The 26,327-nt window shown below is 57.8% G+C and overlaps 1 protein-coding gene across 1 annotated transcript in view; it reads left to right on the forward strand.

Moving 5' to 3' along the window:
• The first annotated feature begins 310 nt into the window (after window positions 1–310).
• Window positions 311–26,327, forward strand: part of FLT4 (fms related receptor tyrosine kinase 4) — a 32,017-nt gene continuing 6,000 nt past the window's right edge. Inside the window, exons 1-28 of the mRNA XM_040964476.1 lie at window positions 311–368; window positions 9,894–9,990; window positions 10,281–10,525; window positions 10,727–10,839; window positions 10,930–11,092; window positions 11,178–11,317; window positions 11,539–11,707; window positions 11,977–12,094; window positions 14,361–14,515; window positions 14,592–14,754; window positions 16,477–16,606; window positions 17,564–17,672; window positions 18,421–18,783; window positions 18,911–19,057; window positions 19,154–19,285; window positions 19,374–19,480; window positions 19,657–19,792; window positions 20,188–20,292; window positions 20,569–20,682; window positions 20,823–20,911; window positions 20,992–21,142; window positions 21,408–21,502; window positions 21,862–21,984; window positions 22,911–23,022; window positions 23,660–23,759; window positions 24,132–24,237; window positions 24,817–24,965; window positions 25,561–25,681. Coding sequence (XP_040820410.1) covers window positions 311–368; window positions 9,894–9,990; window positions 10,281–10,525; window positions 10,727–10,839; window positions 10,930–11,092; window positions 11,178–11,317; window positions 11,539–11,707; window positions 11,977–12,094; window positions 14,361–14,515; window positions 14,592–14,754; window positions 16,477–16,606; window positions 17,564–17,672; window positions 18,421–18,783; window positions 18,911–19,057; window positions 19,154–19,285; window positions 19,374–19,480; window positions 19,657–19,792; window positions 20,188–20,292; window positions 20,569–20,682; window positions 20,823–20,911; window positions 20,992–21,142; window positions 21,408–21,502; window positions 21,862–21,984; window positions 22,911–23,022; window positions 23,660–23,759; window positions 24,132–24,237; window positions 24,817–24,965; window positions 25,561–25,681 — 3,810 coding nt within the window. The remainder of the gene's footprint in view (window positions 369–9,893; window positions 9,991–10,280; window positions 10,526–10,726; window positions 10,840–10,929; window positions 11,093–11,177; window positions 11,318–11,538; window positions 11,708–11,976; window positions 12,095–14,360; window positions 14,516–14,591; window positions 14,755–16,476; window positions 16,607–17,563; window positions 17,673–18,420; window positions 18,784–18,910; window positions 19,058–19,153; window positions 19,286–19,373; window positions 19,481–19,656; window positions 19,793–20,187; window positions 20,293–20,568; window positions 20,683–20,822; window positions 20,912–20,991; window positions 21,143–21,407; window positions 21,503–21,861; window positions 21,985–22,910; window positions 23,023–23,659; window positions 23,760–24,131; window positions 24,238–24,816; window positions 24,966–25,560; window positions 25,682–26,327) is intronic.

Raw genomic sequence — 26,327 nt, forward strand, 5'->3', positions numbered from 1 at the left:
GCAGTCTTGCGTCTACCCTGGGAGCCAGTCTGCAACAGGGCGAGTGTCTGGCACCCCCTGCGACCTCCAGGGTCCGGAGCGGCCACGCCGGCCACTAGCAGCTGTGGACCGGGAAGCGCACGCCCTCGGGGCCGTCCTGCGGCGGCGGCGGCGGCTGGGAGGGTCGGAGCGAGGTGCCAGGGGGCGGTCAGAGGTGCCCCCGGCCCGCCTCCCTGCCAGCCCCGCCCCGGCCCGGCCCGCCCCCCAGCGCCCTCACTCCCAGCCCGGAGCTGCGGCCTCGCAGGTCGCACCCCCGCCACAGCGGCCGGAGATGCCTGGGGGCGCCGCGCTGGGCCTGCGCCTCTGGCTCTGCCTGGGACTCCTCGACGGTGAGCAAGGGTTCCGGGGGCGAGGTGGGGGGCGCGCGGGGTGGACGAAGGGGCTGGAGCTGGTGGGGTTGCGTGCCGGCCACGGGGAGACGGGAGGGCTGTGCCCTGGGTGACCCGCTAGTCCACCACCCAACGTCTTCTTGTAGCAGGGCCTGGTGGGGTGCAGCTTTCCTGCTCCTTCTCTGCTCCTCCCCTGGCCCGGCCTGGCACGGGCTCTCGGAGAATCGTCCCAGAGGGCCAAGGCCACCGACCTGGCCTGGCCCAGTCTTGCGCGCTGGAGCTTTTTCCTGGGGCCGGCTCGAGGGCTGGCGATTTCTGTGAGGCAACAGAGGGGGTGAGGGCACAGGTGCCTGCGCAGACTTTAAGCAAATTCTGGATCAGGTTCTCGTGGGCGAGCAGTGTCACGGCAGAGGCAGAAACGGGCTGCTCGGATTGGAGAGAACAGGTGGACGCCTTTGAGCAGCGTTTGGGTTTGAGTTTATGCTGAAACTAGCATGTTGGGGAAGGGGACCCTGAAGAGAGCGGCTGAGGCTGAGGGCTTGCAGGGGAACGTGGAAGTGAGGGCAGGAGCGGAGTGCACACACAAGATGGGGGTCCTAAGAAGTCCGGAGCAGAGGGCTCATCGGAGGCTGTGGTAGAGCGAGGTTGGGAGAAGCCACCCAGTGTGCGGGTCCAGCTGGTTTACTGCTTCCTCTCCTGGTTCCCAGGATGCAGCAGGGAAGGGGCCGCGCTAAGATGGGGGAGAAGGGTCTCTCAGGGCTGTGCTGCTGCAGGACTGATCAGGGGCTGCCCAGGCGGCACTTGCATGCAGTTGGACACCCACCGCAGAGCCAGGCTCACCGAGCTCTGGCTGTGTTTGTTGAGTGAGGAGTGAATGGGGCTCTTGTGGGACCACCTGAGTGTACAATGGGAGATGCCTCTCCTCACCTCGGAACTTGAGAGCACAGCACAGCTGAGGATCCAGGAGGGGCAGGGATGAGAGCCATCGGGGAGCTCTTCCCCAGGAAAAGGGAGAACCAAGGGAGGATAGAGGGGAGGAGGAAGAGGAACCTGCTGAGACAAGGGCATTGTCCCCACTCCACACAGTGAAGGATGGAGGGGCCGGGAGGGTGTTTGCTGGAGAGACTCAGGAAAGGGGTCTCAGGCCAGCAGGGAATTGCCAGAAATCACTCTTCCCTGAGCCTGCACCTCCCTGAAGCCTCAATCGGGCAAAGGGGAATCCTAGAAACTTCGGGCCTTACAGGGATGCTGCAGCCTGAACTCCTAAGTACAATCAAGCATCAGGGTTGCCAGAACAGGAGGCAAAGAAAAAGCCTAGCAACCTGAATCTGACTCGATCATGGGAGCAGAGCTGTGCCCCTGCTCTGTTCCCAGGGTCCTCAGACCTTTCTGCTTGCTGCACACAACAGTGGGGCAGACTGGCAGATACCAAGAGAGTACATGCGTGGGCTGCAGCACAGGCTCTCAGGCCAGGCCACTAGGCCCACTGTCTTGCCCTCTCAGAAATCCCGCAGACAAGTCCCATAGAGCCCCCTCTCAAAAGAGGGCTGTGTTCACCTGCTCAGTGGCCAGTTCAGAGGATGCTGGCTGCTGCTGCTGCTGCAACCTGAGGCACACAGGCCAGGTCCTTGCTCCCAGCCCTGACCCAGGCCCAGGGTGGACAGCAGTGTAAATGACAGCAGACTCCTCAGTGTGCCAACCCCACTCTGACCCCAAAGCAGTGGTCCATTGACCCAGGCAAGTCATGAGCCCTGTTGCCTGCTCAGTGGCCTCCATGAGACCCAGCAGGTGACTGTGGACTACACAGGAAGGCAGTGTCACTTCCAGGCACGGGCTTCCTGGAGGGTTCTCAGAACTCCCGGGAAGGGAATCCCAGGCAAGGCAGTGGCCATCTCCAAGCTCCATAGGCGGGAGAATGGAGCTGGTGGAGGGGTCTTGAGCATGCTCACACAAAGGAGGGAGTGACAGGGCCCTGAAGGGCAAGGGCAGTAGGAAAGAGTGTGGGGTGCCGGCAGGGGGCAAAAGGTGGTTGTGTATCGGGTGGGGATCCTGCAGAGGCATCCAGGAGGATCCCTTGAAGACACCAGGTTCTGTAACCCAGCCAGATGAGAAAGGAGGATGGTTGGAGCACTCAGGAGAGATGAGGCGAGTGAAATGAGGTTGTCCAGAAAGTAAAGGGGGAATTCTCTGTGTCTGGCTTACATTCCTCCTGCTGCCATTCAGACAGATCTTCGTCACCAGAAGGGCCTGGCCTCCGCTCCCAACCCCTCTGAGAGCTCAGGAGATGGGTAGGCAAAGGGCTTCAGAGGACCTTCACACTCCCCAGCTCCACCTCTGAGTAAGGCACAGGCAACACGTTCCGGCTGGAGCCAGGCATTCCAGAGTTTCGATCCTTTTCAGACACTTGCTTCCTCTGGGATCTCAGTTTTCCGGTCATGCCGAAGGGACAAGTGTGGGAGCAGGAAAACGCTGATATGCGTCGCTTAAGGAGCTTGGGCTAAGAGCGGGGGCAGGGCAAACCTCAGACCCAGCCTGCCGGTGGCCCTTTGGGCAGGCACAGGTCTGGGTGGCAGATGGGGGAGCCCCGCCACGTGGCCCAAAGGGTCAGCAGGGGTTCATGGGAAAGGACTTGTCAGCCACAGAAGAGGACATCCTGCCTGCATTTCCCTCTTCCTGCAGCAAGAGCTGGTGGCCCCGATTTAGCAGCACAGGGGGCCACCTCTGAGCCAGCTGGGCTGTCTGATAACATAGCTCGTCCTGCCGGTCACCAGCAGAGCCCTGACCCCAGAGAGGCCAGGGCAGCGGCCCTATACTGGGCGCTCCACATCTGCTAGGGCCCCTCCCCATTGTCACCTGCACAGGGTGTGCAGGAACCCCAGCTCCCAACAGGTCAGCCTCTGCTCAGCCTTCCCACGTTCCCTGGCTGCTTCCAAGGGCTATCTGCACCACAGGTGGAAGCCTTCCTCAGCCCCCAAAAGACCAGCAGAGACCCAGACTGCACCCTCCAGCCCTAAGCCCTAGGGATTTTCCTGGCTCCACAGGCGCCCTGCCGGAGGCACTGAAAGGCCAGGCAGGAGATGCTGCTGGCTGTACACCCTCCCCCATGCACAATGCTGGCAATGCCCAAATAGAATTGATACCCTCATCCTTGAACATCCTTGAGCTAAGGATCTTTTGGCATAATAAGGCAGCCTCGGAGCTGCAGGAGGCATGAGGAGAGGAGCCTTGCAAGGGGCTCTGGGAAGGGGACAGCTGTGATGTCAGAATGCAGCAGCCTTACAGGTGATACAACACAGAAGATGAAGTCTCCTGGGATGCATGAGGGGCAGGGAGATCACACAGTGCTCAGATTGCAACCACAAGCAGCTGGGAAGCCAGCGTGATTACACCAGGATGGAGATCAGTGCTCTAGAAAGTACATTGGTTACAGTGGACTGGGTACACCAGACGTCAGCCCAAGGGAGGGACACTGAAGCTGCATAGCTGGTGGGGACGGGAAAGGCAAGTTGTGTGTGCAGAAGAACTCCGTGGCCAGGCAATGTAGCTGCCAAGGGCTGCACCAGCTTGATCAGGAGTCTAGCATATTCAACTACCCCTCCACTGATGCCAAGATCTGCTCACATGAATGCCCCCTGCCCCCAGCAAGGCTTCCCTCACCACCACCCCTCCACACTGCAACCTCAACACAGGATCACAGGCACTCAGCAGGTGACCTCAGCAGGTGCATTAGCTGACAACATTCTACTTGGATGGATCCCAGCAAGCCTGAGAACAACCAGCAAATCCCCATGGGGAAACCAATGTAGAGGGCAAAAGCAGCTTGCCTGAGGCCACCAAGCCGGGACCCTGGCTCTGAGTATACTCCGGCCATTGCCACTCCCACCACAGCCATTCCAGTCCTGCAGGGTGAGGTGGGAACCTGGTGACGTCCTGGCCTTCACACTCCAGCTTGGGTGGCACCGACACTGCCCGCCAATATGGGGGGACTTCAGGGCAAACCCTTCTTGCACCCTGCCAAGACTCTGCACATGCCTGACAAACAGAGAGAGACTGGCACAGATCTCCTCACTATTGCCTTAGGACTAGTGCACAGGGACCTCAAGCCCAACTGTGCCTGCCCAGCTGTCCCTTGTCCCCCCAGTGCCTGCCTGCTGCCTGCCTGCCATCTGCAGCTGTGGGTCTGACCCCTAACTGCCTTGGTCTTTCTGAGCAGTTTCCCAGGACAGTGGCAAGACTGGAAGGACTGCCTCACAGCCCCATCTTCCAGGGTACACAGGGGAGGGAAAACATATGGTTACACTCAGCCAGAGTAGAGCCATCCCAAACTCACTGAGGATCTTGGTGTCATCTATGTGTAGGACCAGGGGCAGCATAGCCTAGGCACCACCTAGTGAAACCTCCAACCCCAGCCATGCTGTATGTCATGGCTGGGAGAGCTTGAGGCTGTTGGCACAGGCTTTAGGCAGGAGTGGGAGCAGCACAAGAGGACAGATGGCACAAAGCAAGCCCAAGCAGGGAGATGCGACAGGACTGATAGTGAGAGCCAGCCCGGGACAGTAGGGAATTCCAAGATATGCTTTGGAGGCCATGTTGAAGGTGTCTGTGGCTGTAGATGTTGTGAGAAGCCAAGGAGAGCATCCTTGGGCCATGATGTCCCTCTGGGCTGGGGGATGGGTGAAGACCCTACAGGAGACTGCTCAGGACCATGGAGGGGAGAGGCTGTATTGAAGGCAAGGAGGGCTCTGCTATCCCTCCCCACACACCAGCAGCATGCCTCATCAGCTGCTCTGCAGGCAGCTCCTAGGAGCAGCAGCAGCACAGGGAACCAGGATCTGTCCCCTGACCCCTAGATCCCGTCCTAGTGGACACAGAAGAGAATTCTGCACAGGGTGGGGCAGAAGGAATGGCAATTCCCCAGGGCCACCCTGGACATCCATGAGATTAAACAGCCTCATTGTCTGGTAGCAGTTCTGCCTAGGCCTCAGTTCCCCGGGAATGATACAGCATGGAACTGGCTTTGAGAGTTAAAGAGCTTTGTCAGTAGTGACCAGGGCAGGCAGAAAACTCAGGACAGGCCCCCGAGTGGACATGGCAGTGACTGCAGGGAGACCAGGTGGCCTTGCACTCTTCTGCAAGGACTTTCCTATGAGGAAGGGCCTGAGAGGCACCATGGGGCCCTGGTTCTGTTCTCTGAGCCCCTCTGTCCTGGGGAATCCCCAGCAGGGCTGGCCTGGACACTGCCCAGCCACAGCCGGCTGCTACTGCCAGGCTTGTTGCCTCAGTCTCCTCACATATGGACAGTGCTGTGAGCCCTCCCTCCTGGCTCCCAAGCTATGGGGGAATCAGTGGACATGGTGCCTGGCTCACAACCAGCACCCAGCCAGACAGACTACCCCCACTCTCCCTGTCCATCATCAAGGGGTGTAGGCACTGCCTTGGGGAGGCTGCAGGACCCCCATGCACCACTTCCATTGTCCACTGTTCCTGTGGCTGACACTCAGGTCCCCATGGCCCCAGGCCAGAGGGTGTCCCAGGGCTGCTGACAGCACAGAGAGAGGAGGCGTGCGTTCTGGCCCGCTGACCCCAGCCAGCGCCCGCCTGGGCCCCTCTGCCGCAGGCCCTGGGGGGAAGGAAGAAGCCAGTTCCCGGGCCAGGAACAGGAAGGCATGCGGAGTGTGGCAGAGGCCAGGATGACAGCGCTTCCTGCTGCGGGAAGGGAAGGACAGAGGAGACAGACAACAGCCAGGCAGGAAGGATGCGCCTGCTCCAGGGCTGCAGGTGGGGGCTGGGCCATCCCAAGCCAGGAGCGAAGCCGGGAGCACCAGGGAGCACCCCTCCCAGGCTCATCCTTTTCTGCCCAGCCTCCTATCTGTGCTTCCAATCTCTGCCTATGCAGGCATTCATTCAGTACTTACTGAGTCTGTAAGTACCTGTGCCAGTACTTACTGTCCTTGCCCTGGGGACAGCAAGGTGGCACACAGAGAAGTCAATGGGAGCACACAAGCCATGGTCAGAAGGGCAAGTGAGCACCCAGGGGCTGAACTGCAGACTGAAGGAAACTGGTGTTGGAAGGGTGTAAGGAGGTGACATCTAAGCCAAGGCCTGAGGGGAAAAGCAGCCACAGACAGGGAAAGGGAAGGAAGCCAGGGGGTGAGCCGTGTGCAGAGGCCCTGGGGTGGAACAGTGTCCAGGCTATGGTGGGTGGCTGCAGGACATGAATGTGGGGTGTAACTGACCAGGCCCAAGCCTCACTCTGCAGTGGGATTCAATAAGCCTCTTATGTCCTCTTTGTGTTTTTAAAATACTACAGACAACTATATGGAGGAGGGCAACAGGGGCTCTGGCTGCCATGTGGGTGGGTACAGCTGTGCAAGTCCCAATAGGAGAGAAGCAACTGGCCCTGTAATACCTCTGCCTTGATAGATGTGATGGTAAATGAATAGACAGCAGAAGGAGAAGTAGCTACCCATGGTACATCCCATGGGAGATGGGGCTGTCAAAGGAAGAGTTATTGAAAGTAGAATTCAAGAAGGATGTGGTGGGTTTGAGGAAAGGGGCTCCCGATGAGACTGAGGCAGCAGGAAGGAGAACTCAGGACGGTGGCACCCAGGGATGCCTGTGATAGTGCATGGTGGGGTAAGGGTGAGGAGAGTTATAGAGCCAAGTATGCTGGTGACTCATTGCATGGCTGATGACATCACAGAGAACAGTTTGAGCTGGACTGGGAGTCAACAATGAATGAGGGGAAGTGACGAGCACTGCTGCTGACGACAAGTGCATGGAGCGAGGGGGGTTGCTGTCCCCAGTAAGCATGAAAGGGCTGCCTGGGAAGGGAAGGACAGTTTCCCCCTGAGCTGTGGTGGCTGAGCACAGGACCTGAGCCAAGGGCTTCAGAGAAGATGAGAGGGATACTCAGGTTCTATAACAGAGTCCACTGATCACACAGGGCCCTGTGGAGGGCTGGCAAAGGCAGAGGACAAACTGATTTAAGTCAGGGCAAAGGAAAACTTACAAGGGTCGGGGAAAGGGCTGGCAGGCTTTGTAGTGGTCCTATTAAACAGTCAGGTTTAACAGGTGGGTGTGAGGCTCCTTCCTCTATCCATGCACTCCCATCACTCATCCATCCTTTTGCCCCTCTACCCACCCACCTATTTGCCTACCCACTCTTCCATTCATCTCCACTTGCACTTATCCATTTGCCCATCTACTGATCCATCAGCTACACTGCCATTTATGGGACCATGTTGATCGCCTTTTGCACATGGGGTTACAAAGATGAGCCCCTGTTTGACCACCACAGTTCAGTATGTGTGTTCTATATAACTGTAGAACAACAAGGATGCAGAGGAGATAGGAGCCAACAGAGTAACATCAACTTCCCACAAGGCAGGGGTATCTGCTGCAGAATCCTCAAGGGAAGGTGAAGAACTCCCAGGGGGCAAAGCCCTCAGGGCAAGAGAGCACAAGGCTGGCACTCAGGAGTCCATGCTGCTCTGAGTGCAGCTGGATGGACGGAGAGGCTACCTAAGGAAGCTGGTCAACAATGGCCCAGCCCCCTGGCTGACACTTGCCAGGGGTGCCCAGAAACCTGCTGTGCAAAGAAGGGGAGCTACTGGCTCCCCATACACATGCATGGCCCCCTAACAACTTTCCTCTCAGGTGCTCACCCTTCGTGCTTCTGACTCTTACCTGGATTTGTCAAGAGTACACTGCCCAGACACATGCCACTGTCTTTCTTCTAAGTAACTCAGAGAGCAAGCGTCTGTCCACTCCTGCCCCATGCAGCCCCCTCCTGGCTGCCTGGTGTGGTGGTATTCAGGTTCCACTGCCTGGAAGAAGGCCTTCTCACTCCAGGGTGTCCCAATGGGAACTCCTGTTCACCACTCAGTGCCAAGAGGGGAACATTCTTTGTGCCAGCTTCCTTGGCCTCTGGCTCAGCTTCTCATCATGGCTGGCACTTTTTTCTTCTCAAGGGTCCCAGAGCAGTTGTGCTAGGAGCTATACATGTGTCCAGGGAGGTCAGGTGTACATGTGTCCAGGGAGGCTGCAATGCCAACGGTCCCCTCCCACTATGATACCCCAAGACAAGGTAGCCCTGGGAGCAGCCCTGGGAGCAGCCCTGGCCTAGGTTCAGACAGGAGCATCCATCACTGAAGCACAGGGAGGACTGTGGCAGTGTCCACAGCCACCAGATGATGAGCCAACTTCTGGGACTGATAGCATAGTTTCCAGTCTACACAGTGGAGTGAGGGCTTGGGGATGGTCTCCCAACCCTGACCCACCTTTCAGTGGGGCATAGAAGGGTTTGGCTAAGAAGGAGGGAGGTACTGCCTAGTGGCTGTGTGTGTCCTAGGTCATGCCAATATGAGGTGTCTGTGGACAGTGAAGGCTGGGCCAGGTGCCAGCTGCCTGGACAGTAACTGGAATCAGGGTGAATGTGTCTTCTCATTTCACCCTCCATTCTCTGTAGCAGGAATCAGGGATCCTGAACCCCAAGGGGCCTGTGGCACTAGAAAACACTGCAGGCAAGAGACTAGATTCTCTCTTCCCTCCCCTTACCCCTTCAGGACAGGGACTTCAAGGGAGGGGCAGGACACAGATCTGGGCCTCTGGCCACAGAGTCCTCCCTTCCTGTTGTCTCAGGTTGGCTTGACAGGATGCATCTGCCCGAGCACCAAGCCCAGCCCTCCTGCGGGGTCTGGCCCCACTCTCCACACACATGTACATTTGCATGCACACAGCCCGGCTGGTAACACACACGCATGCATACCTGTTCACATGTAAAGCCACACACACGGCTCATAGACACAGAGATGCTCCCAAATACACAGTGACTCACACCCAGACCAAGGAGACCGGCACAGATGCACACCTGTCCTCATGCACACCCATGGACAGAAGGCAGAGCCCCAGACAGCCTGTACCTCCCAAGGATGGGTTGCAGTTGAGGCCAGCCCTTCTGTGTGTATGAGGAGGGAACCTGGGAGGACATAAGGTGTCAGGGAGAAGCCCAGAGAAAAGGCGGGGATACACAGTCGGGGCAGTGAAGGTGGAGAGAAACTGAATGGACTCTAAAGGATGACCATGAGGTGAACACCCTGGGGCTGGGACAAGGGTGAGGCCACAGGCAGGGAGCAGACCGGGAAGCCCATACCTGGCTGATTGGGTATGCAAGAGCCACTCACAGGTAGGCTGTATAGGCTTGGAGTTCAAGAAAGCAGTCACGGTGCCTGCATGGAGCCATGGTGTCTGTGTAGAGTGAGTCTGGGGCTCTCCTTCTTGCTGGCACCACCGCCTGCATGGAGCCAGGTATCTGGGCCAGTCCAGGCTTTGGCCATGGCTTACCTGGAGCATGGCTATCTGCTGCCAAGACAGGCTCTGCCCAGGGTGCGCATGGCAAAACCATGCTGCTCCTGACCTGGTTGATAACTGCTCCTGTGGCCTAAGAAAGCCTGAGAGCACCTAACTGACACTTCCGTGTGAGCCCCAGATGCCATGTCACACTAACCTGGTCTCCCACCTCAGGCCTGGCCAGTGGCTATTCCATGATGCCCCCAACTTTGAACATGACAGATGAGGTGCACGTCATTGACACAGGTGACAGTCTGTCCATCTCCTGCAGGTATGTAGGCTTCTCCCCCAAGGCAGGAGGTACCTGATCCTGTGGCCTGCAAGCCCTGCATGCATCCAGTCTCTCCCTGCCTCCCCCACACCTACAGGTGCTCTTTCTGATTCCTTGAAGCCCTGGTTGTGATCCAGGCTGCTCTATGCAGCCCCAGGGAATCCGAGAGTTTCCTGCCTTAGGGGTGTGGTCATCTAATTTGCAGGGATATACAATATTCATCAAGGCTTGCCCTTGGAGGGAGGCTCCTTGGGAACTGTTCTTTTCTGACCTCCCTGGTTCTCTGCCAGAGGGCAGCACCCCCTCGAGTGGGCCTGGCCAGGGGCTCCGGGAGCACTCACCACAGAGGAGAAGGACAGTGAAGACACAGGCATCTTACGAGATTGTGAGGGCACCGACACCAGGCCCTACTGTAAGGCACTGCTGCTGCGTGAGGCCCATGGCAATGACACAGGCAGCTACCGCTGTTACTACAAATACATCAAGGCTCGCATCGAGGGCACCACAGCCGCCAGTGCCTACGTGTTCGTGAGAGGTGAGGTTGACAGGCTTCTGCGTCCTCTCCTGCCAGCCCGCTGACTCTGGAACTGCCAAGAGGGAAGGCAGCCTCACTCCAGAGGGTGGCAGGTCCTCAGGGCAGCAGCAGCAAGTCCCAAGGGGCTATCCCACTGCCCAAACCCAGCCGGAGGTCCCCTGAGCCCCTGCTTTCCCCCACATCACCACATTCTTTCCTCAGACTTTGAGCAGCCATTCATCAACAAACCTGACACGCTCCTGGTCAACAGGAAGGACTCCATGTGGGTGCCCTGCCTGGTGTCAGTGCCTGGCCTCAATGTCACTCTGCGCTCGGTACTGCCCCCACCTGGGGATCTGGTCCTCCTGCCCCAACTCTGGGAGTGGGAGAGTGGCCAGGTACTGAGAGTTGCCATGTCCCTGCAGCAAAGCTCAGTGCTGCGGCCCGACGGGCAGGAGGTGGTGTGGGATGACCGCCAAGGCATGCGAGTACCAACAGCACTGCTGCGAGATGCCCTTTACCTGCAGTGTGAGACTACCTGGGGTGGCCAGGACTTTCTGTCCAACCCCTTCCTGGTGCACATCACAGGTAGACCTCACCCACTGTCCCAGCTGGTGCTCTGGGGGGCATCACCACATGAGGGTCCTGGGGGTCACTATACCTGTGTCTCCAGGCAATGAGCTCTATGACATTCAGCTGTTCCCTAAGAAGTCCCTGGAGCTGCTGGTTGGGGAGAAGCTGGTCCTGAACTGTACCGTGTGGGCCGAGTTCAACTCGGGCGTCACCTTTGATTGGGAATACCCAGGCAAGCAGGTGAGCTCGGCGGCCTGCTACACTCTGGGCCACTGTGTGAAAGAAGCAGGCCAGCCCCAGGAGCCCCAGACCAATGGGGACATTTGTCAACCCCAAGGAAGATTCTGGGTCTGGGTCTGAGGTTTTTGCAACCCCCGCTGGCGGGACTGGGCACATGCCCTCCGTGGGTTAGCCCTGCTGAGGCCCACCTACTGACCCCAGGCTTCCCCTGGGGCGGGCAGGCAGAGCGGGGTAAGTGGGTCCCCGAGCGGCGTTCCCAGCAGACTCACACAGAGCTGTCCAGCATCCTGACCATCCACAACGTCAGCCTACGTGACCTAGGCCCATACATGTGCGAGGCCAACAACGGCATGCAACGCTTCCGGGACAGCACTGAGGTCATCGTGCATGGTAAGGCCTGGGTTCAGCCTCACTGTGCCCTTTCACCCACCTTCACCGTGGCCTAGCCATAGACATCCCAGGAACCAGGGTCCTTGTCCAGCAGAGTCTGGGGTCAAAGGTCATGGCAGGGGGGAAGGGAGGGCAGTAAGCAGAATCCCTGCCCAGATCCCAAATGCTAGACAGCCCAGCAAGCAGCAGTGTGGCTGTGTCTGGCTGTGGGGCCTCCACATGCAGCAGTGATTAGCCCAAGACTGACCTCGATGCCTCCTATCTGGCAGAAAAGCCCTTCATCAGCGTGGAATGGCTCAAAGGACCGGTCCTAGAGGCAACAGTGGGGGATGAGCTAGTGAAGCTACCCGTGAAGCTGGCAGCCTACCCCCCACCCGAGTTCCAGTGGTAAGCACCCTGGTACCCTCCCCTCACCAACGGGGCAGGCCCAGCCCAATATGGATAGGGATGAGGGCAGGCCCTTACCAGGCCCAATGCTGAATCCTGCTAGGGACTGTGTGGCGAGACTCCCAAGGTGGGGCCCTAGGCAACTGAAACATAAGCAGCAGCCTGTGACATGGGTAGCTCAGTCTCCCATTCGTCTTTGAGGGCCACCTGGACCCTCCTGTCCAGTCAACAACAGAACATATGGGCTGCCAGATCTCTGATCTGAGAGAGTGGCATTGCCCCTGCAGAGTGTGCCAGGGTCAGTGAGGAGTTCCTGAGTGGCAACTTTGACATCAGCAGGTGCTCCCCACAGAGTACCATACCGGCATTCTCAGGCAGCTGAGCTTATAGGTCCCCTGTAGTGCAGGCCAGGGAGTCACCTTCCAACATGAGCCTGGAGCCCCATCCTGTGCTGTCTTCTCCCTTCTAGCCAGAAGAGCCTCACCCCTTCCAGATTGGGGCACTGCCTCCTGGCAGGGAAATTTTTCTGGTATAGGCAAGTAGAGGCCCAGACATCCTGAGTCAGTCTCCCCTGCTCTGATCATAGGTGGGAGGCAAGCTTCTAAGAGGGGCCCTGATTGTCCTAGGCCTGGGGAGAACCCTCTGAGGCCATGGACATAGGATCCTCTGGAGATGCCCGGTGTACCTTTGTGCCACTAAGAATTGCCCTGGTGCACAGAGTGAAGCTCTCAGGATCAGGCAGGCAGGCTACTCCTCAGCCCCACTAGAGTCCATGGCATGCCCCACTGGGTGCCACTCCCTCTGCAAGGTGCATTTCATTCTTCACATTTGCAGATGAGGAAACTGAAGCTCATGATAGTCAGAGCTGTGCTTGCGATTGCAGAACTGACAGGTGACAGAATAGGGGCTACAGCCCTGTGCACCAGCACAGTCTCAGCTCTCCCCCTGCCTGGCCTACTAGCTGTGTGACTCCAGGCCCATCACATCCCTGAGTCCCAGTTATAGCATCACAGAAGTGAGTAGGGTTTCTCACTGCTGACCTTCGCTGGCGGAGCAGTGTGCCTTGCTCTCAGAGCCAGAAGCCCCTGCCCCAGCAGGGTCGTCTCCAGCTTTCGGGTTATAGAACATGTGGCTCAGGATTGGGAGGAAGCTCCCATCAAGATGTGAAGCCTCAAATGCACACACACACACACATACACACATACACACACACACAGCGGGCATCAGGCTGTAAAGCATCTCCATGTGCTGCCTCCAGGGCTTATGGCTCAGTGGGTATGACAGGAGGCAGAGGACAAGCCAACAGCTACACCCAGGAACCATGGCACTGATAGCAAAGCTATTATATGGAAATAGCCAGGGAGACTTCTCTGATGAAAGGAACATTCCCAACCCCAGGAAAGGGGAGGGAACTGTGCAGTCACCCCAAATGGGGATGAACGTCCCAGCAAAGCACCAGGACCTGAGGGTTCAAGTACAGACAGCCAGGCAGACAGGGAAGGAACCGGGCTGCCTTGCGCAAGACCTAACTTTGGAAAAGGCTAAGGGCACTGCCATTGGTGTGCAGATCGGGTGTAGCAGACTAAGAGGGGCAGGAGCAGAAGGCGGCCACAACCACAGGTGGGGCAGGAGGAAAGCAGCTGCCCTACACAGGCTATGTGTGGAAAGGGTTTGGAGGCTGCAGGGCTGAAACTGGACCTCCCAGACACTCAGCCTCATGCTTATATGCTTGTGAGCACAGGCAGTTCAGGCAGGGCCCGTCAGCATCCACCACCTCACCTACACTCCTATCAAGCCCTCCTGGCCTGCCCCAGGAACAGCCCTCGGCTGCAACCTGGCCCACTGGGATATGCAAATTGGTTCTCATTCCCTTCCTGCTATCACTAAACATGGGCCTGCCATGGGTTCCACATCTGTGGATTCAACCCCTAGGGATAGTCAGTACTTTTGTCTGTACCAGACAAAACACACCAGAAAAACACACAGGTTTTTCTCATTATTCCCTACACAACACGGCTTGCCTTTACATAGCATATACACTGTGTCAGCAAGTCATCTCCTGACATAAAACACACAGGCAGGAGAACTTCATGGGTTCCATGCAGCTCCTACGCCATTTACACAAGAGACCTGTTTGGCTGCTGAGTTTGGTGTCCAGAGGGGTCCTGTGGATCTCAAGGTGAAATACTGCAGTGGAAGGGAATGGGACTGCTGGCTGGAGCTGGGCCAAAGTCCACACTGTTACCTGAACCCCCTCCTGGGCCAGGTACAAAGACAGGAAGGCAGTGCCTGGGCGGCACAGTCCACATGCTCTGGTACTCAAAGACGTGACTGAAGCCAGTGCGGGCATCTACACACTCGCCCTATGGAACTCTGCAGCTGGCCTAAGATGCAACATCAGCCTGGAACTGGTGGTGAACGGTACGTGGGGCAGGGCGCCAGATGTGGGTGTTGTGGGGGAGGCCAACTTGACCAGCTGCCTGCCTGTGCCCCACAGTGCCCCCCCACATCCATGAGAAGGAGGCCTCCTCACCCAGCATCTACTCCCACCATAGCCGTCAGGCCCTCACATGCACAGCCTACGGGGTGCCACAACCTCTCAGTGTCCAGTGGCTATGGCGACCGTGGACACCCTGCAAGACATTTACCCAGCACAGCCTGTAAGTATGGCTTCTCTATCCTATCCTCTGCTTCCCTGTCCTATCCCCTTACTCATGGCCAGGCCAGTTCCCAGCCTCATTTACCCATCACCCACGCCTTATCTGTTCCCTTTACAGGGAACTCTGCTGTGAACTTGAGCCCTATAATTTCTTTTGAGCTTTGATCCATAAAATCTTCACCCAGGCCATGTCACGAAGCATTCCTCTGTTGCCTTCCAGTGGGTTCTAGTTTTGGTCTCACATTCACATCTTTTCATCCTTTTGAGTGGATTTTTGACGCTGGTGAAATCAGATCTAGTTCATTCTTTGCTGTGTGGATTTCCAGTTTTCCATGGCTCAGGTACAAAAGGAACTGTATTCTCGGTGACTTTAGTGCAGATCTGTTGACTGCAGATGTGTGGGTTTCTCTCTCAGCTCTCTGTTTTGCCCCTGTGGCTGAGGTGAGGATTCATCCTAGGGTTCCCATGACTGTGTATGTACCCGGCTGCTGTGGTTTCATCAGCTCTGTGGTGTGCTTTGACAGTCAGCTGCCGTGGCACCCCGTGTCTTGTTCTTTCTCCTGTTTGGGGTCTTTTGTAAGACTGTTTTTTATGCTTCTGTGAAAGGTGTCATTGGGATTTCACTGAGTCTGCAGATTGTTTCGGGTAATATGGACATTTCAACAAAGCTAATTCATTCAATCTGCTGTAGCCACGGCCTCTCATCCCTAGAGCCAGGCTCAGACCCTCCCTTTATCAGTCCAAGAGCCCTGGCTCTCAAGAGTAAGCCCTCAGACACACAACTGCACTGTCAAAAGAGGCCCAAGGGTGTGCCTTCACACACTAAGAGTAGTGCCCTCATACACCAAGGGCAGTGCCCTGCCGTGGCTGGCAAAGCCAGATAGTGTCACAATGTGTCCTGAGCACACCAGTCACCCCATACAGAAGAAAAGGCAGGCAAGTTTGCTAAGGTCACCACCGTGAGCAACAAAGCCTACTCCAGGGCTGGGACATGCCCCCACACTGAGCTGGATGTGCACAAGGTAGATGACTCCGACACCCAGGGGTGGGCAAGGGAGTCAGCACTGAACAGGAGCACACCAGCAGGTATGCCATTTAGCCTGACAACCCTGAGTCGCAGGCTAGAGAGGCACAAAAGCTGGAAGGCCAGGCAGGAGATGGGGACTGGCACTCCAGTGTTGACCAGGAAGCAGGCTCAGTAGGGATGACTGTGGGCCTGAAATGTCCACAGTTCCCAAGGGACCCTCCACTCAGCCCGGGTCTCTTGAAACATACTTGCTTTGGTTGCTCCACTACCATGGTCTGTGCCATGCAGGGAGGTCTAGCCTGCTTCCATCCTGGTGGCAGACAGAACCTCCCTTGGGATGCTGAGATGCCCACAGATGTCCTGTGAGAGCCCAGGTATGCAAGGGATGCACCACAGCCTGCAAAGGAGCTTGCAGTTCCAAGAAAACAAGAAGAGCAAGGAGAAAGGGTGGCTTGCGGCAAGCTTGCTGGGCAAGTTCAGGGTGGACACAGGGCACACACATGAACCTGGGCTGAGCTGGCAGCCTGTGAGGGATGGAGCTCTTAGGGCCTGAGAAGTATCCTGTGTCCCACCCACCTCCTTCACCCTGGCCTGAGAGCCAACCTGTCCCACCAGGTTGGGAGATGTCTCTATGGATGACCAAGGCTTGGCCCTGCCGCAGCCCTGACCTACCCTGGCCCTCTTGGTCCACAGCAGCCGGCGGCGCCGGCGGCAGCGAGACCACATGCCACAGTGCCAAGACTGGAAGGAGGTGACCATGCAGGATGCCAGAAACCCCATTGAAAGCCTGGACACCTGGTCAGAATTTGTGGAAGGGAAGAACAAGGTACGGTCCCCCATACCACAAGAGGCTGGGGAAGGGAAAGGGGGCAGTGGAGAGGCAGCTTCCCTGCTTCACTGGTTTCTACGTGGACTGCAAGAAGCAGGAAGTTGACAGACACCCTCTCTTCTTACCTGGGCCTGGCCTCTGCTGCTGCCCATTCAAAAAAGCTGAGCTCCAGTGATGCCTAGCCAGGCCATAGCCTCCAGGGCTAGCAAAGTGACAAGGTTGGGGACTGGCCAGGTCTCCACAAAAGGGATACTGAGCCACTGGACCAGCCTGAGGGGCAATGCTGACAAGAGGCCAGGCGGGGGAAGGGGACTGAACAAAGGCACCCACTTCCTACAGTCACTTCCTGTTTTCCTACACACCTCCAGAGCCTCTTCCTGTTCCAAGCCTGGCCAGGAAGTGCCCAGCTTGGGGTGGGGGTGGGGGGTCTCAGGATGGTAAGCAGAGCCTTCTATCCTCCCCTGCTTTTCATCCTTCTCACTCCCTGAAGTCAGAGTCCTTCTGGAATGCCTAGGTAATATCCCCTCACCTAGCAACTCCCCAGGAGCATAGCAAGCACATAGATTGCAAGCACTCACCAGCTGCTACCCCTGGACCACAGCCTGACCCCATTATAGGAGTGGCTGGACCCTCGATGTACCCTGAAGTTTAACTCTCAAGCAGGAGCCTGACCCCTCCTCAGCACTACAGGCCTCTCTGGTCCTCATCAGGCTGCCCTGCAACCTCACCAACAGCCTGAGTTAGCTGTCCATCTGTTGCCCCTTTACATCTGTCCAACTGTTGTCCCAAGCAGCCAGCTCTCTGCTGCTTAAGGGCCTTGCCTTCCCAGTCCTGGCTCAGAGCTTCAGTCATGTCTGGCCCACTGCCTCCACTTTCCCATAACCTGTGTGGGCACACAGCCCTGTCAGTAGGGGGACCCCCAAGAAATGACCCACATGCCTGTTTTCTGCCCAGACGGTGAGCAAGCTGGTGATCCAAAATGCTAATGTGTCTGCCATGTACAAATGTGTGGTCTCCAACAAAGTGGGCCGGGACGAGCGGCTCATCTACTTCTATGTGACCAGTAAGTGACCCCAAGAGCCCTTGGGCAGGCCTGGGGACAAGTTCAGAAACAAAGTGCATACCCATTAGTTTCTGGTGACTGTAGGACAAATCAAGAGAGATAGACAAGACCTGCTGGCCCACTGTTTTTTGTGGGAATTGGGATCGCAATATCCAGATAGGATGGAATGACATCCTCTGCCGGCCCTGCAGGGCATGATCCAAGGATGCCCTCTGGTTCACTGAAGCCCCACCTGGCCCTGCCTCCCTCCTACCCCCTACCCCGCAGCCCAAGCCCCAGAGTCCTGCAGCCCACAAGCATGCTTTTGCTCCATGGAGGAGGTCCAGAGCTGACCCAGGAGGGTATATGAGGGACAGAGACAGAGTAAAAGGAAAGGGAAGCATAGGAATCTTGGGAGGAAGCAGCCAGGGCTACCAAGGGGCATGAGAAATGGCAGGGCAAAGCTGATGAGGCAAATGTATCCAGGAGAGGCTGGTACTGGGGTGTGGGAGGTAGTAAGGAGAGAGTCAGACACTTAGGTCCCCTCTGACTCTGGTGGGAAGCCACTCACAAACATCAGGCACCTGAGAGATGCTGGGTGGCAGCGGAAGCCATGGGGCTGATTTCAGAGGACAAACACCCAAGCGTGGGGAGGGCCATCCCCCACACAGTGCACACATTGAACTGAACACAAAGACTGGTAAGGGAAGTCTGCAAGCTCCCCCAAAAGAGTCCCAAGTGTTCCCAGGCATTCTTCCACCCTCCACAGCCATCCCTGACGGCTTCAGCATAAAGTCAGAGCCCTCCGAGGAGCCCCTGGAGGGCCAGTCTGTGCGCCTGAGCTGCCAAGCAGACAACTTCACTTATGAGCACCTGCGCTGGTACCGCCTCAACCTGTCCATGTTGCATGACGCGCAGGGCAACCCCCTGCTGCTCGACTGCAAGAATGTGCACCTCTTTGCAACACCACTGGCTGCCAGCCTGGAAGAGGCGGCATCGGGCACGCGCCACACCACACTCACCCTGAGCATCCCCCACGTGGCCCCGGAGCACGAGGGCGACTACGTGTGCGAGGTGCAGGACCGGCGCAGCCGCGACAAGCACTGCCACAAGAAGTATCTGTCGGTGCAGGGTGAGGCGTCTGCGCCCTGCAGGACTTCAGCCCCGTGCCTACCTCCCTCTCTCCCTCCCTCCGCCCCCAGGCGCTCTCTTCAGGGTGGCTCCACTTAGCTCCGTCCCCTCTTCACCCCGCCCCCCAGCCCTGGAAGCCCCGCGGCTCACGCAGAACCTGACTGACATTCTGGTGAACGTGAGCGACTCGCTGGAAATGCGGTGCGCAGTGGCCGGTGCTCACGTGCCCAGCATTGTGTGGTACAAGGACGAACGGCTGCTGGAGGAAGAATCCGGTGGGCAAGGCGGGTCCCGGGCCGAGGGCGGGGTCGGGCGCCAGTGAGGCCCACACCACGCTTACATACCTGGACCTGTGCTCACTCCTGCCTCAGGAATCGACCTCGCTGACTCCAACCAGAGGCTGAGCATCCAGCGCGTCCGAGAGCAGGATGCCGGCCGCTACCTATGCAGCGTGTGCAATGCCAAGGGCTGTGTCAACTCTTCCGCTAGCGTGGCCGTAGGAGGTGCGGCACATGCCTCTGGACCTGTCCTGCCAGGATCCCCTTGCACGCTGCACACCCTGCAGCACCTTCCCCTTTTCTGCTCACGCAGGCTCAGAGGAGAGAGGCAGCATGGAGATCGTGATCCTCGTGGGCACTGGCGTCATTGCTGTCTTTTTTTGGGTCCTCCTCCTCCTTATCTTCTGTAACGTGCGGAGGGTGAGTGCCCTGCCCCAGCTCCTAAACTTGTGTCCCCAAGCCTCCAGTCCTTGCCTGCCAGGCTCTAACAAGGGCAGTATCAACCCATCCCTTTGGGTGGATGATAGATCCCCAAAGAGATGCCACCTGCTTTGTCAAGCAGAATGGTCAAATCAAAGAACTGCCCCCACCCCCAGCCAGCCCACGCCGACATCAAGACAGGCTACTTGTCCATCATCATGGACCCTGGGGAGATACCCCTGGAGGAGCAGTGTGAATACCTGTCCTACGACGCCAGCCAGTGGGAGTTCCCCCGTGAGCGGCTACACCTGGGTGAGGCCAGCACCCAGCCTGCCCCCCAACACAGGGCAGACTGGAGCCAGAAATCTACCCCACCCCACCCACTTCTCAGAACTTGTGCCAGGATGGCCCCCACCTGGCTGATATGTCCCTCTGGGTGTGCATCCCAGAGCCACAGCCAAGACTCCTAGTTCCCAGGCCCCCAGGGGTCACTTCCTGCTGCCTGGAGCTGGGTGGGCCTGTCACACCTGCCTGGAGAGGATGCTGGGGACTTCCTGTCTGCCTGTCCTCTCCCTCCTGTCCCGCTGCAGCTGCCCATGCGCTTCCTGTTTGGCAGAGAGGTCCCAGCCCGGGCCCTTGGGACAGGCTGCCCCTGTTGCCCACCCTTACTTCCTTACAGTTACCTGGCTGCACCCCTGCCCCCACAGGGAGAGTCCTGGGCCATGGAGCCTTCGGGAAAGTGGTGGAAGCTTCTGCTTTCGGCATCAACAAGGGCAGCAGCTGTGACACGGTGGCCGTGAAGATGCTAAAAGGTGTGGCCACAACAGGGCAGCTTTGGTAGGGCCAGGAAGGGAAGTTAAGGTTCCAAGCAAGAATCCCATCCCCGCCCCCGACGCTACAGGGAGACCTGGCAGAGACAGGGTCATGTCCCACCTATTCCCTTCTTCTCTGTCTCAGTGCGGTCAACTGAGTGTCTCCTGCCACCTCTCTGCAAATGACGGTGTGTGGGAGGCATGGTTGGAGGGGGTGCGGAGGGCGGGGTAGGACAGCAGGGCTTGGGGCACAGGCTGAAGCCCTGTTCCCTCCAGAGGGCGCCACAGCCAGTGAGCACCGAGCCCTGATGTCTGAGCTCAAAATCTTAATACACATCGGCAACCACCTCAACGTGGTCAATCTCCTTGGGGCATGCACCAAACCCAACGGTAGGAGCTCAGCCTGGGGGTGTTCTGGGTGGGATGGCACGGGACAGCCAGTGGGAGACATAGAGGAATGGTGGGCACTGGCAGTACTGCACACCTAGCACCCCAGTGCCCTCAGTCACCAGGGGCTGGCCTCATCGTAGGCCCCCTCATGGTGATCGTGGAGTTTTGCAAGTATGGCAACCTCTCCAACTTCCTGCGCACAAAGCGCGATGCCTTCAATCCCTTGGCGGTAAGTTGGTCCCCTATGAGCAGGTGGGCAGGTAGAGTGTGGTGACAGGATAGCCTTGGAATCTGCTCTTCCTCCTTCAGGAAAAGTCTCCTGAGCAGCGAAGGTGCTTCCGCGCCATGGTGGAGGGGGCCAAGGCCGATCGACGGGGTCCAAGGAATAGTGACAGGGCCCTCCTGAGTCGTCTCCTGATGGGAAAGGGTGGGACAGCACGGGCGCCCCCAGTCCAAGAAGGTAAGGGCCTGAAGACTGTCCTCAGGGTCAGAGGTTGCAGGTTTTGATGTCTGGCTTGGGTTGAGTTTGCTGACAGTGTCAGGGAGCAGTCCAGGGCCAAGACAGGTGGAAAGACCCGGTAGTGGAGGAGGCTGACAATGCCCAGAGCTTCCTGGCAGCTAGAGAGGCTGCAGTTGTGGGGGTGCAGGAGTCCCCCTTGGGGCTGGCTGAGCAGGGAAGCCATGGCAGAGGCTTCTCCTGAGCCCACCTCCACTTCCGTGTATAGCTGAAGACCTGTGGCTGAGCCCACTGACCATGGAAGATCTTGTGTGCTACAGTTTCCAGGTGGCTCGAGGGATGGAGTTCCTGGCCTCCCGAAAGGTGAGGAGAAAGGGGCCCAAACCCACCTCCTGTCATGCCAGGTGTGCCATGTCCATGTTTAACCCTACAGGGATCCCAGGACCCATCAGCCACTCCCCTGCTTTGTAACTTCAAGTATGGAGGTGACTTGCTGAGGTGTCCTGGCCATTCAGTACAAAGCTGATTGTGGTCCCACAAGCCTACAAGCCCCCTCCTCAACATGTCCTGAGGATACACAAATATTCTGGCCTAGAATGGGACTCAGGCAGGGCACAGGCAGGACCCCAGCCTGCCTTAGGGGGCAACCTGGAGCTCCAGGCATGAGCACTCCACCACAGAGCGCTCTGTTGATGGCCCCTTCCACTGCTCTGCACGCCTAGTGCATCCACAGAGACCTGGCTGCTCGAAACATCCTGCTTTCGGAAAGTGACGTAGTGAAGATCTGTGACTTCGGTCTCGCCCGGGACATCTACAAAGATCCTGACTATGTTCGCAAGGGCAGCGTGAGTGCAGGCCATGGGGAGGAGGAACGGTCAGGGCCGGGTAAATGGAAGGTGGGACTATGGTTCTCCGATCCAGGAGTGTACAGGAAGTGCCAGCACAGGGTGACATGTGCTCCTTGGCCTGCTATGCCACCTGCCCAGCTGCTGCCTCCCGGGTCCCACTGAGGGCTGAGATCTGAGGTCAGGGCATTGGCTGCGGAGGCATCCTGCAGTAGAGAAAGAAAGAGGAACAAAGCGCTCCAACTGGAGTTCGGTGTGTTTGCTCCTGCCCCATGGGGTGGGGAAGCAGAGGCTTCCACCCCCAACCCTACCCTAGGACAGGCAGGCCTGGTGCAGGGAAAGAAGTCTGGCTGTGTTCAGGCCACAGATCCTCTGTCTGGTCATTCCACTAATGGGTGGACAGAGCAGAAAAAGCAGGCAGGGGTCAGGGTGTAGAATGACGGCCACCCGGCCTACATGATCCTTCATTGTAACTGCTGGGTGTGTAGGTTGTGTGGAGGTGAGGTCAGACCTTTGCAGAAGGCCCCTTAAGCTTTGAAGGCAGTGAGGGAGCTGGGGTGCAGACAGATGCCAGTCTGGAGCAGTCACAACCCTCGGGGCCCCCCAAAAAGGCTGTGAGAGGCAGAGGAGATGCATCAGGGGCCACAGGAAGAGGGGTCAGGAATGGCACCTGGAAGGACTGGTACAAGGGTGATTCCAAGTTGTGGAAGGCAATGGCATTTTCTCAGGAGGCAGGGCTGAGAGTCTGGAACTGGAACAAGTGATATCAGAACCCTTTTATGAGAATATGAATGAGGAGAGTTCTGTCTTGGGCTGATAGTGGGTGAAAGCTTGGGCAGAAGGAGGCGGGGTTGCTGGAGGGCTTAGCCTTAGCCCCTCCACCCCTTGCCTTCCCTCTCCCCACATGACACACCTACATCCTCCAGGCCCGCCTGCCCCTGAAGTGGATGGCCCCTGAGAGCATCTTTGACAAGGTGTACACCACACAGAGCGATGTCTGGTCCTTTGGAGTGCTGCTCTGGGAGATCTTCTCCCTGGGTGAGTGCAAGGCAAAGTGCCCAGACCAAAGATGGGGAATGGAGGCTGACCCCTGGAGCAAGCAGCCCAGTGTGTTTGAGGCAGGTGGCTCCCAGGCCACTAAAAGCACCTCCCCCCATTTCTCCTGAAAACTTGGAGACCACCTTGGTACCACCAAGGGTATAACCCACTGAAGCCTGTGCCAGGGCCTGAGCCCAGGTCCACATGACAGCCAGATACCTGCAAGTCCTAGAGGGAGCTCCAAACTTGTTCTACAAATTCTCTTGCTTATACAAGTTCCATAAGAGACTTGGGCCCCAGGTCATCACAATGGGACCAACACAGCACAGATGGTGCTCACTGCGGTGCATGAAAGGGAAAGAGCAGTCAGGGTTTGGGAGGACAGAGCTGCCTATGAGCCAAAAGGGCTTCCGGAGGAAGCTCAGGGTAGGCACTTGGGCCTCAGCCTTGCTAATGTGTCTGGAATATGTGGGTGCTCTTGTCACCCCCAGAAAATAGGTCGTGTGAAGAGCTAATAGCTGAGGGAGGACTCTGCATGTGGTGGGAGGACGGGGACAGGACTAAGAAAGGAGAGGGGACAGGACTGGGCTGCACAGCTGGTGGCCAGCTCCCCTACCCTTCGCTTTCTTGCAACCAGGGGCCTCCCCTTACCCTGGGGTGCAGATCAACGAGGAGTTCTGCCAAAGGTTGAAAGATGGCACCCGAATGCGGGCCCCAGAGCTGGCCACCCCTGCCATGTGAGTCTCCCCACTGGGCACAGGGAAAGAAGTGTGCATAGCAGTGGTGAGGTTGTGTGCAGTCGTGGGGCAGGGCAGGAGAGGTCAATGCTGCCCTGGGTCTGACTGTGGACAGGCACGGGTGGGGACCCAAGCAGGGTGGGACTGGGGGCACATGGAGGTGAGGCTGGGGCACTGTGCAGGCACAGGGTCTCTCACCCCATGGAACTTGGCTCACCTGCTCATTTCTCCATGTCTGTTACGAGCTAGGGCAGCTGGGGACAGAGGGTGTTCCAGGCTGAAACCTAAAGGAAGGCAGAGCTGGTGTGAGGGGCACACAGGCTGGGATGGGCTGAGAGCAACCCTCATTCAGCAGCCAACTGTACTCCACAGTCGTCACATCATGCTGAGCTGCTGGTCCGGAAACCCCAAAGCAAGGCCTGCCTTCTCAGAGCTAGTGGAGATCTTGGGTGACCTGCTCCAAGCAGGGGGCCAGCAGGTAAGTCCTCAGGGGGCCAGCAGGTAAGTCCTCTGTCCCTACCCTGAGTTCCTGCCCTGGCTGCCCTCTCCCAACTCTACCCACTACTCAGCACAGGATGTGACATGTCCAGGCCTCTAGCCACTGGCCCTACCCTCTCAGTGCACACTGTGCAGGCTCCCATTTTCCTACCCCAGGCACTTCAGCAGACCTTCCAGGCAACCCTTGTCTCACTGGCCTATCAATTCCTTCACCTTGTGCCCATTCTGTGCCTTGACCCTGCCCAGGACATAGCCCCCTGGGGCTCCATGGAGGTGGGGGCAGAGCAAGCTCAGAACCCTGCTCAGGGCTCAGGGCAGTTTGGTTCCATTTCCACCTCAAAAAAAGAAAATTTAACGAGATTGGTCCAGGGGGCATCTGCTGAGCTAGACACGAAACTGTGCTGGGAACCTGGTCTCCCTCAGAGTGGCTCGCTCACTCCCACAGCCCATCCTGCCCCCATCTCAGTCTCAGGGGCCTGAGCAGTCCCATGGGCAGGGCTGGATGAATAGAGGGTAGTACAGGGTCCCTGAAACTGACCGCCTCCCCCATTCTCCCCAGGAGGGAGAAGATGGTTACCCGGCCCCTCATGACTCTCAGAGCTCAGAGGAAAGCAGCTTCTTGCAGGCATCCACCACAGCACTACATGTGGTTGAGGCAGAAGTGGAGGACAGCCCACCCAGCCTGCATCGCCACAACCTAGCTGCCAGGTCAGCCACCCTCCTTGGGCCCTCAGTGGGATTGGGTGCCTCCTGTCCTCATGAGGCACCCAGGGCTCAGGGACTCAAAGAAGCTCAGGGACCCACACAGTGTTCTCATCTGTGCCTGCCGGTGCCCCAGTCCACTTGGTGCTGCTGGGTTGGGTGCTTTAGAAAGAAAGGACTTTGGTTCCTGTCCAGTCTCTGGGGAAATCATGGGCAAGGCTCAGAGAAGGGCCTCATGGTACTGGGCACCACAGTGGAGCGAGCTAAGACCACAGAGCAAGGCACAGGGCAACTTGTGGCTGGGCTCTTTGTGATGACACACTTCCTTGGAAAGTGTCTGTGAGCCCAGGGAGGGACTGCTGAGTGCCAGCAGATTCCTCCTGCACAGGAGAAGAGACACAGCTGGCAAGGGTGTCCCTCTGGGGAGGGATGCTACCGAGGGCCTTCCTCTGAAGCCACACGATGGACATCAGAGGACAAACATCAGAGGCGACCAGCACTCAAACCCAGACCTGGGGTCCTTCCCTGGAGGGGAGAGGGAAAGAGCTTTCAGAGAGCACCTGGGTACATTTAGTCAGCACCTTCCATTTCATCCTAATAGATACTACAATTGTGTGTCCTTCCCGGGGTGCCTGGCCGGAGGGGTGCAGGCCCAGGGTCCCTCTGGGGTGAAGACATTTGAAGAGTTCCCCATGATGCCAACAGCCTACAAAGCCTCTGGGGTAAGGAAAGGCTATGGGGAGGGGAGAGGCTGTATGCTTCAGGGCAGGGGGGCCCCCACTCCACCCCACAGGCATCTGAAGCCTGGTAGTGGGACAGAGATACTAGGAAAGATTGTACCAGAGAAGGTCAGGCCCAGGTTGTGGGATGCCTTCAGTGTTCACAGGAGGTGTCTTAGTCCACTTGCATGGTGACAATGCAGCACTTGAACACTGCCATCCTAAAAGAGAAGAGGTCTTCTCAGCTCACAGTGGTGGAAGCTGGGAGTGGGGGCCAGGCTGATTCCTATGTAGCTCCCTGGGGGCTTGAGAGTCACACTGGCTCCTTCAGGGCCCAATTCCCTACCCAAGGCACTGAATCTCCCTCCTAAAGCAGCAGTACCCTGAGGGCCAGAACTCTTACACGAGGCCTTTGAGAGGGGAGCCCCCAAGACCCTAGTTCTAGTTTCCTATGGCCAGGAGACCAGCCAGAACCTCCCTGCCACATCAACCTCCATCAGAGGACCCAGAGAGGATGGTTGGGGCAGGGGGAGCAGCAGAGGGGGCCAGCAGAAGACCTAGGGGGACCTTGCTATCTGAGAAGACTGCAGCCTGCCTCCATGTGGTTCACACCATGCCTCGCCTGATGCCCACTGTCCAGGGCATGTGC

This window comes from Ochotona curzoniae, unplaced genomic scaffold (assembly GCF_017591425.1).
Source record: "Ochotona curzoniae isolate NIBS_2020 unplaced genomic scaffold, NIBS_Ocur_1.0 scaffold_3554, whole genome shotgun sequence".
Taxonomy (NCBI): domain Eukaryota; kingdom Metazoa; phylum Chordata; class Mammalia; order Lagomorpha; family Ochotonidae; genus Ochotona; species Ochotona curzoniae.